The sequence below is a fragment of the Eubalaena glacialis genome, chromosome 10 (genome assembly GCF_028564815.1).
Source record: "Eubalaena glacialis isolate mEubGla1 chromosome 10, mEubGla1.1.hap2.+ XY, whole genome shotgun sequence".
NCBI lineage: Eukaryota > Metazoa > Chordata > Mammalia > Artiodactyla > Balaenidae > Eubalaena > Eubalaena glacialis.
In genome coordinates this window covers 97761684-97776301 of record NC_083725.1, presented here as the reverse complement: position 1 = coordinate 97776301, position 14618 = coordinate 97761684, and the positions used below count along the sequence as shown (strand labels likewise).

General features: G+C 34.4%; 1 protein-coding gene across 4 annotated transcripts in view; it reads right to left on the bottom strand.

The window, feature by feature from the left end:
• The window catches only part of PDHX (pyruvate dehydrogenase complex component X), a 77101-nt gene that overhangs the window by 21505 nt on the left and 40978 nt on the right, over positions 1–14618 (bottom strand). For all 4 annotated transcript variants that reach the window (XM_061203236.1, XM_061203238.1, XM_061203235.1 and 1 more), the window contains exons 4-6: positions 11324–11523; positions 8571–8669; positions 1455–1629 (exon numbers count right to left, since the gene is read on the bottom strand). In XM_061203236.1, coding sequence (XP_061059219.1) covers positions 1455–1629; positions 8571–8669; positions 11324–11523 — 474 coding nt within the window. The remainder of the gene's footprint in view (positions 1–1454; positions 1630–8570; positions 8670–11323; positions 11524–14618) is intronic.

Genomic DNA, 14618 nt, shown 5'->3' with positions numbered 1-14618 from the left:
GGAATTTTAACTTTATAGTATATGACTGTAGAAAAAAAGCAGAAAAATTCATGTTTCAGTTGTGAATGGAACATCTGTATTACCATGTTTAAGATGATTAAACAGAAATGTACCAAATCATGAATAAACCCCTCATGGGTGTGCTTATTGAGATATCACCTATAAGCCTGTAAGTAGCTTCTGTTACAAACATCACTTCTTAATAAAACTCAAAGCAATCTATAAATCAACAACTACAGGCTATTTTTACTTATAAAAATGGCATACATGAGAAAAAGGTAATCCAAAATACTAGATAATCTGCCAAATTATTTCTATTTTGGTTTGTAATTAAAAATTAAAAAATCACATGAGCATCTTATTTCCAAGAAACTCATAAAGTATGAATGGGATAATAAAATCTTCCTGTAACTTTACTGTAGCTTTTCCATTCTGTTCCTTGAACCTCTAACAAAAACATGATGGACCTTAAATTATGTCTATTTCCTTCTTTGTCCTTCACTCCATTCTGGGACTGGATTACAATCACTTAGGATAATACAAAACAGCCAAAAGTACAGCTGACTTCTTTTTTTTATAAATGCTTTCTGTGGGAATTAAACATCTTATGTTAGCAAAATACTTGATCAAATAAAATAAATGCTGTCTACATACTGTAAGAATTTTAAAGTAAGGTTTATCTTTCAAATTTGAATAACTTACTTTTTAAGGAAATAAGATTTGATTACTCATAAACTTTTGTGTATGTAGTCATGAATCATTAATGTACATTTAAAAAATCTGTTTCTCATGAAACTTGTACTGTTCTTAATTCTTTTAAAATACTATATTGGAATATATTTCTCCATCAGAAAAAGCAGTGTAGGTTTATTTATTTATTTTTTTCAGTGCCCATTCAGCTTTAAACAAACCTGATTATCCTGCATTTCTTCTGATGGGACGCAAATGACATAAAAGGTACTAAGAAAGGGAGACAGAGAGGCAAAATGGAGTAATTTGAAAACAAAAAAGGGCTATTACATGTATCCAAGAAGGAAAGAATGATTAGCTATACAATCTCTATAGTTCTTCACAGTAAGACTGTCAACTCCCTTAGTCAAAAAATAAAACATATCCACAAAAGGGAGCTGGTGTCAGCTACCAATTATTAGTATCACACCCAAGAAAAAAAAGACATGAAAAGTATCACGATTATAGAGCATATACATGGCACTGACATTGTGGAACTTGTGGCAAATTTAAATTGAATCATAATTCTATTTGGAAGTTAGCACTGTACAAACAAATCTGGTTTATGGAAATGTGCAAAACAAAACATTTAGAGAATTTTTGTCTTCATCACTTTGAGCTACTACTATAATGGACTGGTAAAAGAACTCATAAAACAGAGTAATGGTTCTTATTTTCTCTCTCACTTAAATCTGAAAAATAAAAATCTACTCAGATGACATTACCGCTACATTAGGCTGTCCAGGAGTTGATACTGGAGGGATCATTGGCCGGGGATAAGATGGCCTGGCTGTGGCCCGTGGGGGTAAAGATGCTGTGGGAATGGTTGGCAGGGCTGGGGTGGGTCTGGATTCAGTGATCTTGCTCATCTGTTTCAACTGGACCAGTTTGAGAGCATCCCTGGAGATAAGAAGGGAGTTAGATAACCATGATTAGCAACCAGGAATATAAGAACTTTCAGAAAATGGAGGCCAGATGTGAAGGGAAAATAAAGAAATATACTGATGTCAAGGCTACAATGCAAAATGATTTGAGCTAGACAAGAAAATCGTGTCTCTTACCTGTTCTACTGATTCATATTTGTCCAATGGCTACAATATTTGCACATTTTAAAAACAAAACAACAAACAGATTTTATCAAAGTATTGGGTGTAGACAGTTATTTTTTAAAGGAAAATCAGTCTTTATTTCTGGGGGTGGTGTCTTTTGGTAGATGAGCAGTTCATAAATTAAGCCATACCCTCATTCATGGTATTTGTGAAATAATTTTCATATAGCATTCAGAAAGTGTCAAGCTTACTGTACCTATGACTTTCATTAGAATATTTACTAAAGCATTGTTTATCCTGGTGCAAATTAGCTTGTTTATGGCCAGGAAATCATACCTCAAATGCTATCAGCACAATCTAATGTAATAAACCTAACCTATAGCGGCATTTAGAATGAAAAATAACTAAACAAGTAACAGACTTGCCTTTGTATTACTCTGCAAAACAAAGGTGTCTTTGTTTATTAAAAGGATATAATTAGACTACTATTCAAACTCTCAATCCATTCAAAGTTACAGTGGTATAAAGTCATGTACTTCCTTAAACAAAACAGCTTTTTCAAATATTTTAATCTGACAATTCTGAAGTACTTAAAAATGTTTTATATTAAAAATGTTTTAAATCTAAAAACTTTTTTAAATGAAAAAGGTTTTACATAGTCTAAAAACAACTTCAGGGTAACACAAATCTAAAGGCAAATTATATTTTTAAAATTTCTTAAACACAGTTAATGATTTGATATTATCACATACTAGGCAGAACTCTGAGATGGCCCCAATATTCCTGTTCCTAGTGTACATACCCCATATAATCTCTCTTGAGTGTGGGTGGGCCTGTGAATATGATGAATGTCACTCCCATGATTAGGTTACATTACATGACAAAGGTGATGGATTTTGTACACATAATTAAGGTCCCAAAGCAGTTGACACTGAGTTAATCAAAAGGCAAACTATCCTGAAAGGGTCAGACATATCAGATAAGTTCTTTAAAAGGAACAGGGAATTCCTAAAAGAAGAAATTTGAATGGCGATTCTCCTGCTTGCATTGGAGAAGCAAACAGGCATTTATGAACTGTCTATGGAGGTGACCTCGTGGCAAAGACCTGAAGGAGGCCTCCAGGAGGTGACAGCAATCCTTGGATGACAGCAAGCAAGAAAACAGGGCTCAGAGTCCTACTACCCCAAGGAACTGAATTCTGCCAACAACCATGTGAACCTGGAAGAGGGCTCCAACCTTCACATGAGACCCTAGCCCTGGCTGACACCTTGATTTCAGCCTTGTGAGACCATGAGCTGGAAACCCAGCCATGCTGGACCAGGACTTCTGACCCACAGCACTGTTAGATAATAAGTGGGTGTTGTTTTAAGCTACTGTTTGTTGCAATTTGTCATGCAGCAATAGAAAATTGACACAGGCAGGAATGCTCTAGCTTGGGGAGGCATCATGGGAGGGATCTCCCAATGTGTACTGGTACATTTTTAAGGAAGGAGAGTCTACGATTTTTATATCAGGTCCAGAAAGGAATACATGAACTTAACATTAAGTGCAAGTAAGTTACTTGTTTCAAAATTAAAGAGCTGACATTTAAGATAAGAGGTCAGACTGAAGAAGAAATCTTAAAGGTTGTATCATTCTCGATCTTTAAGTACTGAAAGAGGGAATAAAAGTGGAAAAGTGAGCCTCTTATGTATGTACTGTGGTTATGTTAATGTAATCTTACACCAGCCATGTGAGGGAGGTATTATTACTCCCACTTTATAAATGAGTAAGTAGGTTCAAAGAGGTTAAACTCCATTTCTAAGTCAGTAGTTCTCAAGCACCTACTCTACTCTAGGTGTTGAAAATATAATGTTAAAACACTTCCCAACAAGGAGTGTTATTCTATAGGAGAGTCATACATTAATCAAGTAAACAAATGAATCGATAGTGAAGAAAATAAAGCAGAGTGATGAGATTGAGAGTCATGAGTGAGAGGAGGTGTTACTTTAAAACAGGGTGGTCAGGGAAGGCCTGAAGAAATAATATTTCTGTGGACGGACATGAAGGAGCAAGTCTCAAGAACAGCTGGGAAAAAAGCATGTTTCTAGGCAGAGAACAGCAAGTGTAAAGGCAGGGAAATTAGGGCTTCTAAGAACAGAAGGAAGCCCAGCATAGAAGGAGGGCAGTGAACAAAGTGGAGAGGGTTTAAGGATGAAGCTGAAGAGGTAGGCAGCTAGGAGCTGCCAGGGCTGGGACCAAACCTGGGTATGGCCAACTCCAAAGCCTGTGTATCTCCTACTACCTTTCTAATACCTATGCAGAGTATGCCAATTAAACTAGGCAGAGTCGGAACAAATTTTTCTCAGAAGAAAAGGCTAGAATAGAATTAAATAAGCATATCTCAGATTAACAGCAATTCTGTGATTGAATGAAGAACAGTTATCTATCCAGTCTGAAGTAGCTAAAAGTAGGACCTCCAGACAAAGGCCCTTCACCCACCACACAAAAAGTAACAAGAACATAACTGGAGGCAAGGCTGGTTCTCCAAGGATGAGCCACAAACCTGATGGTAATGGCAGAAAGACTGAGTGTCCTGGGGAATGAGCTTATGTGCTCTTAAGGCTTTTTAACAGCAAGCTTACTCCTATTTGGAAGTTAATTTTAAATTTACTTATGATATTTATAACCCAAAGCACCATTTTTCCAGTTAATTGTGATAACATTTACATGTGAAGTAAATGACTGCCCTACAATTCCTGGGGATTTATGTCATGAGTCAAAACCTTGGCCACATAGATAAAAGTGTGAGCACTGATATAAGATAAGGCCTTTTGTTTTAGAAAAATGCCTTCAACAAAAGATATTTAGCGTTTAAGAGCTGTTACAAGCCACAGTCTAACATTATTAGTCCCCTTTCATCATATAAGGTAATTAAATACACCTCTCTAACAAAATCTATCATTAATCTGGGTTTTAAAGTTTAGCATCAGAATGGCATATACAAGACACATTGATTTCTTTATACAGGGATCACTAGTGTACCCTCAGTAATCGGTTAAAAACAAACAAACCAACAAACAACAACAACAGAAAACAATAAACACTTGTTCATTGAGGAGACTAAAAAAATCTAAAATAATGCCTGAATACATTCTACTTAAAAAAAGGTCGGTCACACTAAATAGACATATTCTTATTTCACTATCAGCATTACTATTACTTACTATTTTTATCAAGAAAAGGCAGTTAAGGTTCATCCCTAAAAGTAAGTAGGAGTCATCAATCATAAACAAGCAGAAAATCAATTCTGGCCATGGGCTCACGGTAAACTTTTATTGCTGATTTTACACTTATAGAGCTCATAAAGTATGAATGTTCATTATTGTTTAATAACAGCCAATAATTTAGTTTCTGTAATGCAGAGAATGATTTTTAATGATTTCTGTCCATTAAGTAATTAATCAGTCTAAGCTCGAAGAATCAGGTAGATATTAAAAGCTATAAAAATTAGAGAAAAACTGATACACCATTCACTTCTGCTTTGGGCATTCACTTAAGGCAGAACCTTCTCTACCAGATCCCTTAAGTCATTTGGGTGTACTATGAATTAGTTTTAAAAAGAAGTATCACTGAAAACATACTAGACATGACTGTCATGCCTACTATATTTGTGATGCTGTGATACGAACACAAACATTAGCTACAAGTATGACTTAAGACGTAGATATGCCAAAGAAGTTAGGCTATAGGCCAAGAACCTCCAACAGTGTCCCTGGCACTTGTTTTCCTAAAACAGTTACATGTACAGGCAAAGCAAAGTCTACATGCTTTTGCACAACATATACTCTGAGCAATATGCTTGCTTTCATGCAACATTAAAATAGCAAACATGACACTTATGGTTTTCCTCATAAATACAACGGGTCAGAGACACCTCCTCAGCTGTTGCAACTGACTTTTCTCTTCTACTTGCACTTTTAGTTGACAAGGTAAGGAGGAAGGATGTCCCTCATTATTTCAAGAATGTGTGCTAAGGTATTTGGGGCGCAGCTTATGCTGAAGGCTGCAATTTGTCAATCTTACCAGAAGATGACATTTCTGTAGATGACACGAGGACAAATTTTTTTCCAAAGGTCACCTCAGTGTTTAACTTAAGACAAGGTATCTTTAGTAGTATACAAAGTAAATATTCTCAAAAATGCATGCTTTAAGGATCCATTTTCCTCATAAAATCTTTTGTAATACGTCATATTTTAAAGACCGAAGGTTGACCCTCTTATGGTAGGGAGTTAAAGGGCAGGGAAGGGACTGGGTAATAGGCAGACAAAGATAGCAAAGATATCAAAAACATAACTCTGTAATACTGCTTCCTTAGGGTATCCAACAAGATAACACCATTCTGTCCTCCTTAGGAGATGTCAGACTACTATGATAACTTTCAACTTGGGTTTAAAAAAGATACTTGTCCATTGTATATGTATTAAACACATGCAGAAAGAGAAGGGAAAGAAAAAGAAAACTCTACTTCTTTACCCCACTGCTGTCACACCACTGATCTGCCCTCTAAACGGTCACTAATTACCAACTTCAAGAGCCTTTTCTCAGATCCCTTCCTCCTTGACTTATATCCATCTCCTAGATATCCTCCAACACAGAAATTTTTGCCTTCTAAAATGTTTACCTACTGATGATCTCAACTGTAACTATCACTTTATTATCTATCAAACCTACCTCTCTAGTACCAAACTATCTCCCAAGATGCATCTTCACCTCACTGATTCTAATATCTGGAATCTGGTTTGTCAGCACTGACAATAAGCTTCAAACCAAACACATTAGTTATTCTACCAAGACAAATGCTTCCACAAATCCCTTATTTCTATTTATGGGGCCAAAATGTCATCATCTGGAACAGAATCCCAAGTTCTCCCCTTGACTCGTTGCTATCCTGGTCTGTGCTCTACAATCCATCCTTTACAGGCTTCTGGATTTTCTCCTTATAATGCTGTATCCATCAGTGATCTCTCTTTTACGTTCCTACCCACATTCGAGTATTCATTCTCTCTTAGCTAGACTATTTTATGAGCCTATTAATTTATCTCCTTACCTCAAGTCTTTTTCTGCTCCAATTTATCTTTCACAAATTTGCAAAATTGATCTTTCTAAGTTACATCTATGATTATTTTACATTTCACCAAATCTTCAACAATTAATGAATTAAATATAGACTCTTTATCTTATCCCTCAGATATATATGGGTAAGTCTACCATGTTATAAAGAAAGTTGTTTTCTCCCATTTTTAGAGACTTTTTCATAAGGTATGGACTGGTAGAAGATTAACAAAATTAAGATACAAGTAGTATATACTAGATAAGGATTAATGTGGGGAAAAACTAGGCTTTACTACCTATCAGGATTCTTTATTTTAATTTTTTATGGCTAAGTGAAACTTTTAAGTCTTTTAATTAAAAATCCACAGTCCAGGATGTTGCCTTTCAGCCAGGGGTCAGAAGAGCTGATTTCCAACTCATGTGAGTATGGTGGCACAAACTTCACAGTATATGTTTAAGAAAACCACACACACCTGTCTGATTAACAAATCAGTAAGGCTGAAGTACAGATAAATGAGGATATCTAAGAATTAAAGTGTATTGCTTTCGTTAAAAGAAATATCCAACAATAAACCAATGCTTTAATGAAGAGTAAAATAATCCAATGAAAAGAAAGAAAAGTCACTTGGTCTGCCACTTAATAATTTCCTAACTTTGCTCTACCTCAACTTGTAAAAATTTCTGGCCAATACTACTGATCACTTTTATCGATAGTAGATAAACAGGGAATAAGCATATTGCTTTAAAACATTAACTCAATTTCAAAATTTAATATTACTCTAGTAGAAATGTGGCAGACACCACTATAGCAATTTCACATTAGATCATATGCCTATTTGATTTACCTCTGTCTTCCTCACCAAACTAATTTTCAATAGAGCAGGGGCCATCTGTTTTAATATATTCTTGAAAGACACAAAAGTTAAACAAATAGAAACACATAGTGTTCTTGAACAGGAAGACTCAACATCATAAAGATGTCAGTTCTCCCAAAGTTAATTTAAAATGTGATACAATCCCAATAAAAAGAACATAGTCTTCCTGCCCAACCCCACCAGCAGGGCTAGACAAACTGTTTAAAATTCATTTGGAAGAATAGTAAAATAAAAATAAACCAAGAAAACTGGTTTACTGAAAAAGAAGAGCAAGGATAGCTCTATCAGATTTTAAAGCTTACTATAAAATATTTCTAATAAGGAGTGTGGTCCTAAAAAAGTGAGGTACTAATTCACGGACAGACTGATCAATGGAATAGAAAAGAAAATCTAAAATGAGACCCAAGTGCATATGGAAATTGCTTTGATCATACACGTGAGCAAAATCCAAATGGGTTAAGAATGAAATTTTTTCTTAAACTATGCTTCAGAAATTTAAATGTGATTGCATGATTATTTCATACAAACTTAAAAACAATATAAAGATTCGCCACTCTGCACTCTAATTTTCTCCATTTATCATAATTTCTAAGGTTCTGGCTTAGTTATCAAATTAGAACCATTTTTCAGTAACGCTGCAATTATTCAAAAAACAACCCTTGCATGAAATACATTTTATGCTGACAAAAGCAATTAAAAGTACAAAAGAACAGTGTATTTCCTTTTAAATCTTAACACTGAATAAGCCCTTCTTTAAATACTTTCAGAAAAAGATGATCATGATAAATAATGGAACTGGTTATTACAAAAAGCACACACATACTCTTTAGTGAATATCCCCCGAGGGCCAGTGGCTGTGCCCTGGTTAGCATCCAGTGCGTGTTTTTCCAGAATATTGCGGGCAGCTGGACTTAAACGGAACCTAAAGAAAACATGAAAATTAATGGAACCAATTAACACTTATATTTGATTCAAATATATCTAAATGTCCACAGTTTTGCTGAAAATTAGAAAAATTAAAACATAATAGAGCTAAAATGACTCCCATAGATAGTGACAGTCAAATAAATTAATCTGTACTAACCTGGTCTATTTTACTATGAAAACATTTTCATACAAATTTAACTAGTTATTATTTCAAAACACTCTTTTAATAAGAATATTCATAGGGAGAAAGCTTCTATTTTGACTAATCACTTTTCACATGGCTCCTCACCACATACATCAGTAAGAAACTATGCTGTTCCTTCATGTTTTTTTTTATTATAGTAAAATATATGTAAAATTTATCATTTTAAGCATTTTTAGGTGTTATAATTGAGTGGGATTAAGTACAATTACAATGTTGTACAACCATCACCACCACCCACCTCCAGAACTTTATCATTCTCCCAAAATGAAGCTCTGTACCAATTAAACAATAACTCCCCATCCCTCCCTCCTCCCAGCCCCTGGCAACCATCATTCTACTCTCTGTCCTTACTAATTTGACTACTCTAGGTAACTCATGTAAGTGAAATCATTCATCATTTGTGCTTTTGTGATTGGTTTATTTTACCTAGCATATCTTCAAGGTTCATCCATGTTACAGTATGTGTCAGCATTTCCTTCCTTTTTAAGACTCACATTCCATTGTATATATATAGCACATTTTAGACATATGGGATGTTTCCATCTTTTGGCAATTGTGAATGCTGCTGCTATGAGCATGGGTATACAAATATCTCTTCAAGTCCCTGCTTTTAATTCTTTTTGAGTATATCCAGAAAAGGAAGTGCTGGATAATATGGTAATTGTATTTTTAATATTTTGAGGAACTGCAATTCTGTTTTCCAGAGTGACTGCACCATTTTACATTCCCACCAACAGTGCACAGAAATACTAATTTCTCTATATCCTCAGCAACACTCGTTATTTTCTGTTTTGGGTTTTTCTTTCTTGTTTTTAGATAACAACCATTTTAATTAGTGCGAAGTGATATCTCATTGTGGTTTTGATTTGCAGTTCCCTAACATCTTTTTAGGTGTTTACTGACCATCTGTACATCTTCTTTGGAAGAAATGCACACTTGAGTCCTCTACCCATTTAAATTGGGTTGTTTTGTTGTTGTTGTTGAATTACATCTTAACATATTTTTTCAAGTCCTTAGTATTTACATGCAAGCATTTTTACTTCATATATAAAGAAGAGAGGCAAACACAATTATGTTGATTCTATAGACAAGGAAACTGAGACACACACCAAAAGGTCACATGCCTGTCTACTCTTCAAATAAGACCTTTAAGCCTAATAGCAAACACAAATAACTACACAGTCAGATTTTTAAAAATGAGTAAAATGGGCTAGATCCAGAAGTTTATAACTCCGAAAAGGAGAGGAACAAATGTGGCATTTTCTGCATTTCTGGGAAACAGCTCTAGCTGATATGGGCTCAGTGGTACCAAATCTTCAGATTTTTCAAGAGAAACTGAAATTTTAGATTTTAATGTAAGATTAACTAGTAACAAACCAACTGAAAGAAAAATTTTTAAATCACTACATGGGCCAACACTGTGCAGGTTCACAGGTCAGCTGGTTTTTAAACTACACCATGGGGTTTCATTCAGACCCGTGTAAATTTCTAACGATGGATATTAACAAAATCACAGAGTATACTGCCTTTGCAAAGGGGAAAAGAGCATTAAGTACAAAACTTCCATGAGCCTACCTTGTGATTTTCATGGAAAATAAAGAGGAGTCAAGGCAATGGAGTCAGAAATACTGTGCATGATAATGGAAAGTTAAAACTCAGTACTTGAAACACACTGGCAACTTCTTCTAACAAGAACTGACAATGGTAAACGACTGGAAAAAAATATAAAAACGAAAGCGTCTGCATTTTTATTTACGCTCAAAAGCATTCTTAATAGGACCATTTTTCTAAAAAGAACTTTTTTTACAAAAAAAGGAATTTCATATAATTATAGAGAATATTAAAATAAATAAATAAAACATAATTTTCAGAGTCCATCGATTAAAGTTATGGAAAGCTGAAGTGAAACGATGTTTACTAAGTATCTGTGTTGTTACAGAACAACTGGACAAACTCGAGCTCTAATACATGTCAGAAACTCAAATGCAGGGTAGTTAGAAAGGGAATGCATGTTAAAATGCTAATTTCATTTTACATCAGCTATACATTTGAAACTGTAATTCACATTACAGTAATTAGGATTCCACGAATGGGAACACCATATGAAGTTTGGTACACTGAATTCCATTCTGGAATCCTAAAACCTAACTCAAGCTCAGTGGGGACACAGACTATTTGTCTTTTTCTCCACAAGGTGTACAGGGCCTTCACAGTACCTGGAATATAGTAGGTATTCAATACTATTTGTCTGTGGAATAAACAATGATGGTAAAATAATCATTCCTAGACCTCAGTTTCCTAAAAGAAAAAAAGGGAAGAGCAGCAACTTCCTACTTAATGTACAAAGGTGTTTTAAAAAGGATAATGATTAAAATACTCAAAAAGTTGCTGTAACATTTCTTTTTTTTTTTTTTAAATAACATCATTCAAATAAACATACTCACTGCAGTTTTCCTGGCGTGTGCTCCTTTTTGACAGGGGTAGATATCTGTGGTTCTGGTGAAGGGCAAGGCACTGATGGTTTTGAAGCTGGTGACAAAGGACCTATATCCTTGGGAATTTCAACATGTTTCCAATCTTCTCCTTCTTCAACTAGCAAACCAATTAGTGAACCTAGCCGTATATTTTTAGATCCTTCTGAAACCTATATTTTAAAAAGAAAATAATTGCAGAGATGGAAAGACTCATGACTTCATGAAGTAGTTTATTCCTTGGATAATTCTGTACCAGTTAGAAATCTCTCTTAACGTGAGCTAAAATCTGCATCCGAGCTAGCGTGCCTCCGCCTTTCATGTGCCTCGCCTACCTTCCCGCACCTACCCCTTTCTTCACCACTCTCCTCCTTCCAGTTACTGATTCTACCTCCTGAAAAAAAAAACAAAAAACCTAGACTCTCTCCTCTTTCTGACAGGCTTCAAATATAAAAGAGCTACCATTACCATCTTCCATTTGATGTCATTCAGTACAAATCCAAAACAGGAGTTGTAGTAACATATCTTAAATATTTGTCTTTCCCAGACAGTTTCCACAATGGCTTAGAGAATTCCAACATTTCATAAGGGTTTAACTCCTTCAAATAAGTCATATTTATGAAAATTAATTTAAAGTAAAATCTTTTCAGTAAACTTAGTCTCTGGAAAAAAGAACGTCCCATTCTATAGAGAGAATTGGTTAACTACTGTGGTTAATAATGTTAAATATACTTTCCACATTTCTCTATATTTAATTTCTTCCTTGTATGTATATTTGCAAGACCTAAGAAAGAAAATAAAAACCTCATGAATTTTCTGTAAGTACATGAGAAACATGGTGGTGTCTCAGCTAACCATTTTTTCATAGATAATGCCAATTAAAAATATAAATGAGATCGAAGATGATTTTTTTAAACTCAAATATATTTTAAGCATTTCAGCAGCATTAATTTATAAAGAAAGAGTTGATTCTTATTTACTTATTAAAAGAAGTCCCTAGAGAACCTTCAGATGATAATATAAGTTCAGTACTGGAAGAAAATGTCATTCCTTCAAAGTTTTCTATCGTTCCCTTTCAATTACTTTAAATAAGGTTCATTAGAGATGTAATCTAATGAATAATAGAATGATAGACTGCAGGACAGTCACTAATATAGTAATTATAAGTAAAAGCATAACTCTTAGAATGGGTTTGACATTTTCTAAGTAACAGTAATTTTCATGCTTATTAATATGTGCACTATTAAAATAATAAGGCATAAATTCTGAGAGTTAGGAAGCTTTCTAAGTTTACTAACTACTGATGGAGAAGAACAGTAAATATATATAAGAAATGGGTATATAAAACTAAATAAGGATGTTTAATGAATTGTGGCTGAGGAAAGAAAAATGCTAAACAACCCAAGAACAATTTGTTTAGTTGTTTGTCACATACTAAAAAGTTTCACTTCTGTGGACTGCTCATTTTTCTTTACTATGTCAAAAAGATGAGTTAAGATTACTAATGCGTTAACACTTTTCCTTCTTCTGAAAATGTCTATTTACCTGCTTATGAACTGCTAACTCAAAATCACAAAGTAAAATGATCTATTTTCTAAAAAAATTGATAGAAAAAAGCATTAAGTGATATGAAGTACACTTGATGTTAATTCCTATCAAAACTGAACCAGAAATAGGATCAATATCCAAGTTCAAAGAACATCACTCAAATAAAAAGCATTCTTTAAAAAAAGGAAAGTTTTATTTTAAAAATATCAATAGGTTTCTAAAACCTGAATCAGATACTGTATAGAATCTGAAACTGATACCTCACCTTGTTTCATTTACTACAATAAATCATATAAATGATTCCGTATATACCCTACTTATTGACACCTTCATAAGTGGGCAATAATGAGCATTTAGTATCATTTCCATTTTTACCATATCTAAATATCAAGTAAATTTTATTTTTAACTACTCATATTTTTTCCATTAAAAAATGACATGATGAAACATGAAATCCAAATACCATGAACAATGATATACTACCACACAACTTGAACATATTAATAGAAGTTATAAGAAAATAATGCCTATTATAGTTCCATTTAAAGTCATTAAAATCACTATACAAATTTAAGATCACTTCTCTTTTTCTATTCCCTTAGTGAAATAAGAGATCTTTTAGAGGTGTGCTAGTTTCCTGTAGACATGTGCTTATGTTGTGGTCAGCAAATATTTAAAATTGGTGTAGACTCAGTAATGGAAGAATATGCTCTTTTCAAAACTGTGCTGAGAAACCAAATGAGCCTTTGTTAGTGCTCCCTCTGAGTTAGCACTGTGGATGCGCTCTGCTCCACTACAGCATCTGGAGCTTTGTGACACCTCAGAGGCCCAGGTCTTTTCCCAGGCATTTGACTTACTTGATCAAAATTCTCCCTTACTCTTGTGTCACTGATTTAATATTAAATGCAAGATTTTTATACTTAGTTCTGCTAAAACAGCCCATTAATGCTCAAATATTGGATCTGGAGTCTGTCATTTAAACTACTAGCCTTCCCTCACAGTTTTCTATAGGCTCCCTGGGTTTCAATGCTGGCTCTGCTACTTATTAGTTATGTGACCTTGGTGAGGTTTCTTCATCTCACCATGCCTGTTTCTTCATCTGTAAAATGGAAATAATAATAGTAACTACTTCACAGAATTATCATAAGAAATAAATGAGTTATATACAAGACACTCAGAATAGTACCAGACATCTAGTGAGTACTACATAAATTGGAAAGGTGCTATTATTATGATTGCGGTGATGTTTTCCTCCAAGTTATTTTTAAAACAAAAATATACTCAACATGGATCAAGACTGAACTACAGAGGAGTGTCCCGATTGGGAAGCGCTGTAAATTCATACCAAAAGGCCCAGCATGAGGCTGGGTAAACAGCGACATGTGAGACATTGAGACAAACTATTTCTGTGACAAACTATTTCTCAGTATACATATACCTATAGAGTCTGAATTCTATCCCTAGGCCCAGACCCCTAGTATGAGTCCTCTTTACCAGAGACATCCCCAAAAGCTGAAATGTATTATCTGCAAATGTGCTATAAATACAGCCCCCTTAATAAGCTCCAGTGTACCCAAGGATATGAGATGCTGAAGACACAAAATATCTACAGCAGTATTTCCCAACAGAGAAATTGTTTGAGAGGGTTCACTCCATTAAAGGTGCTGGTAAATACTGCCTGCTTTGATTCTGACATTAAAAAATAATCAGTAAGTTAAGA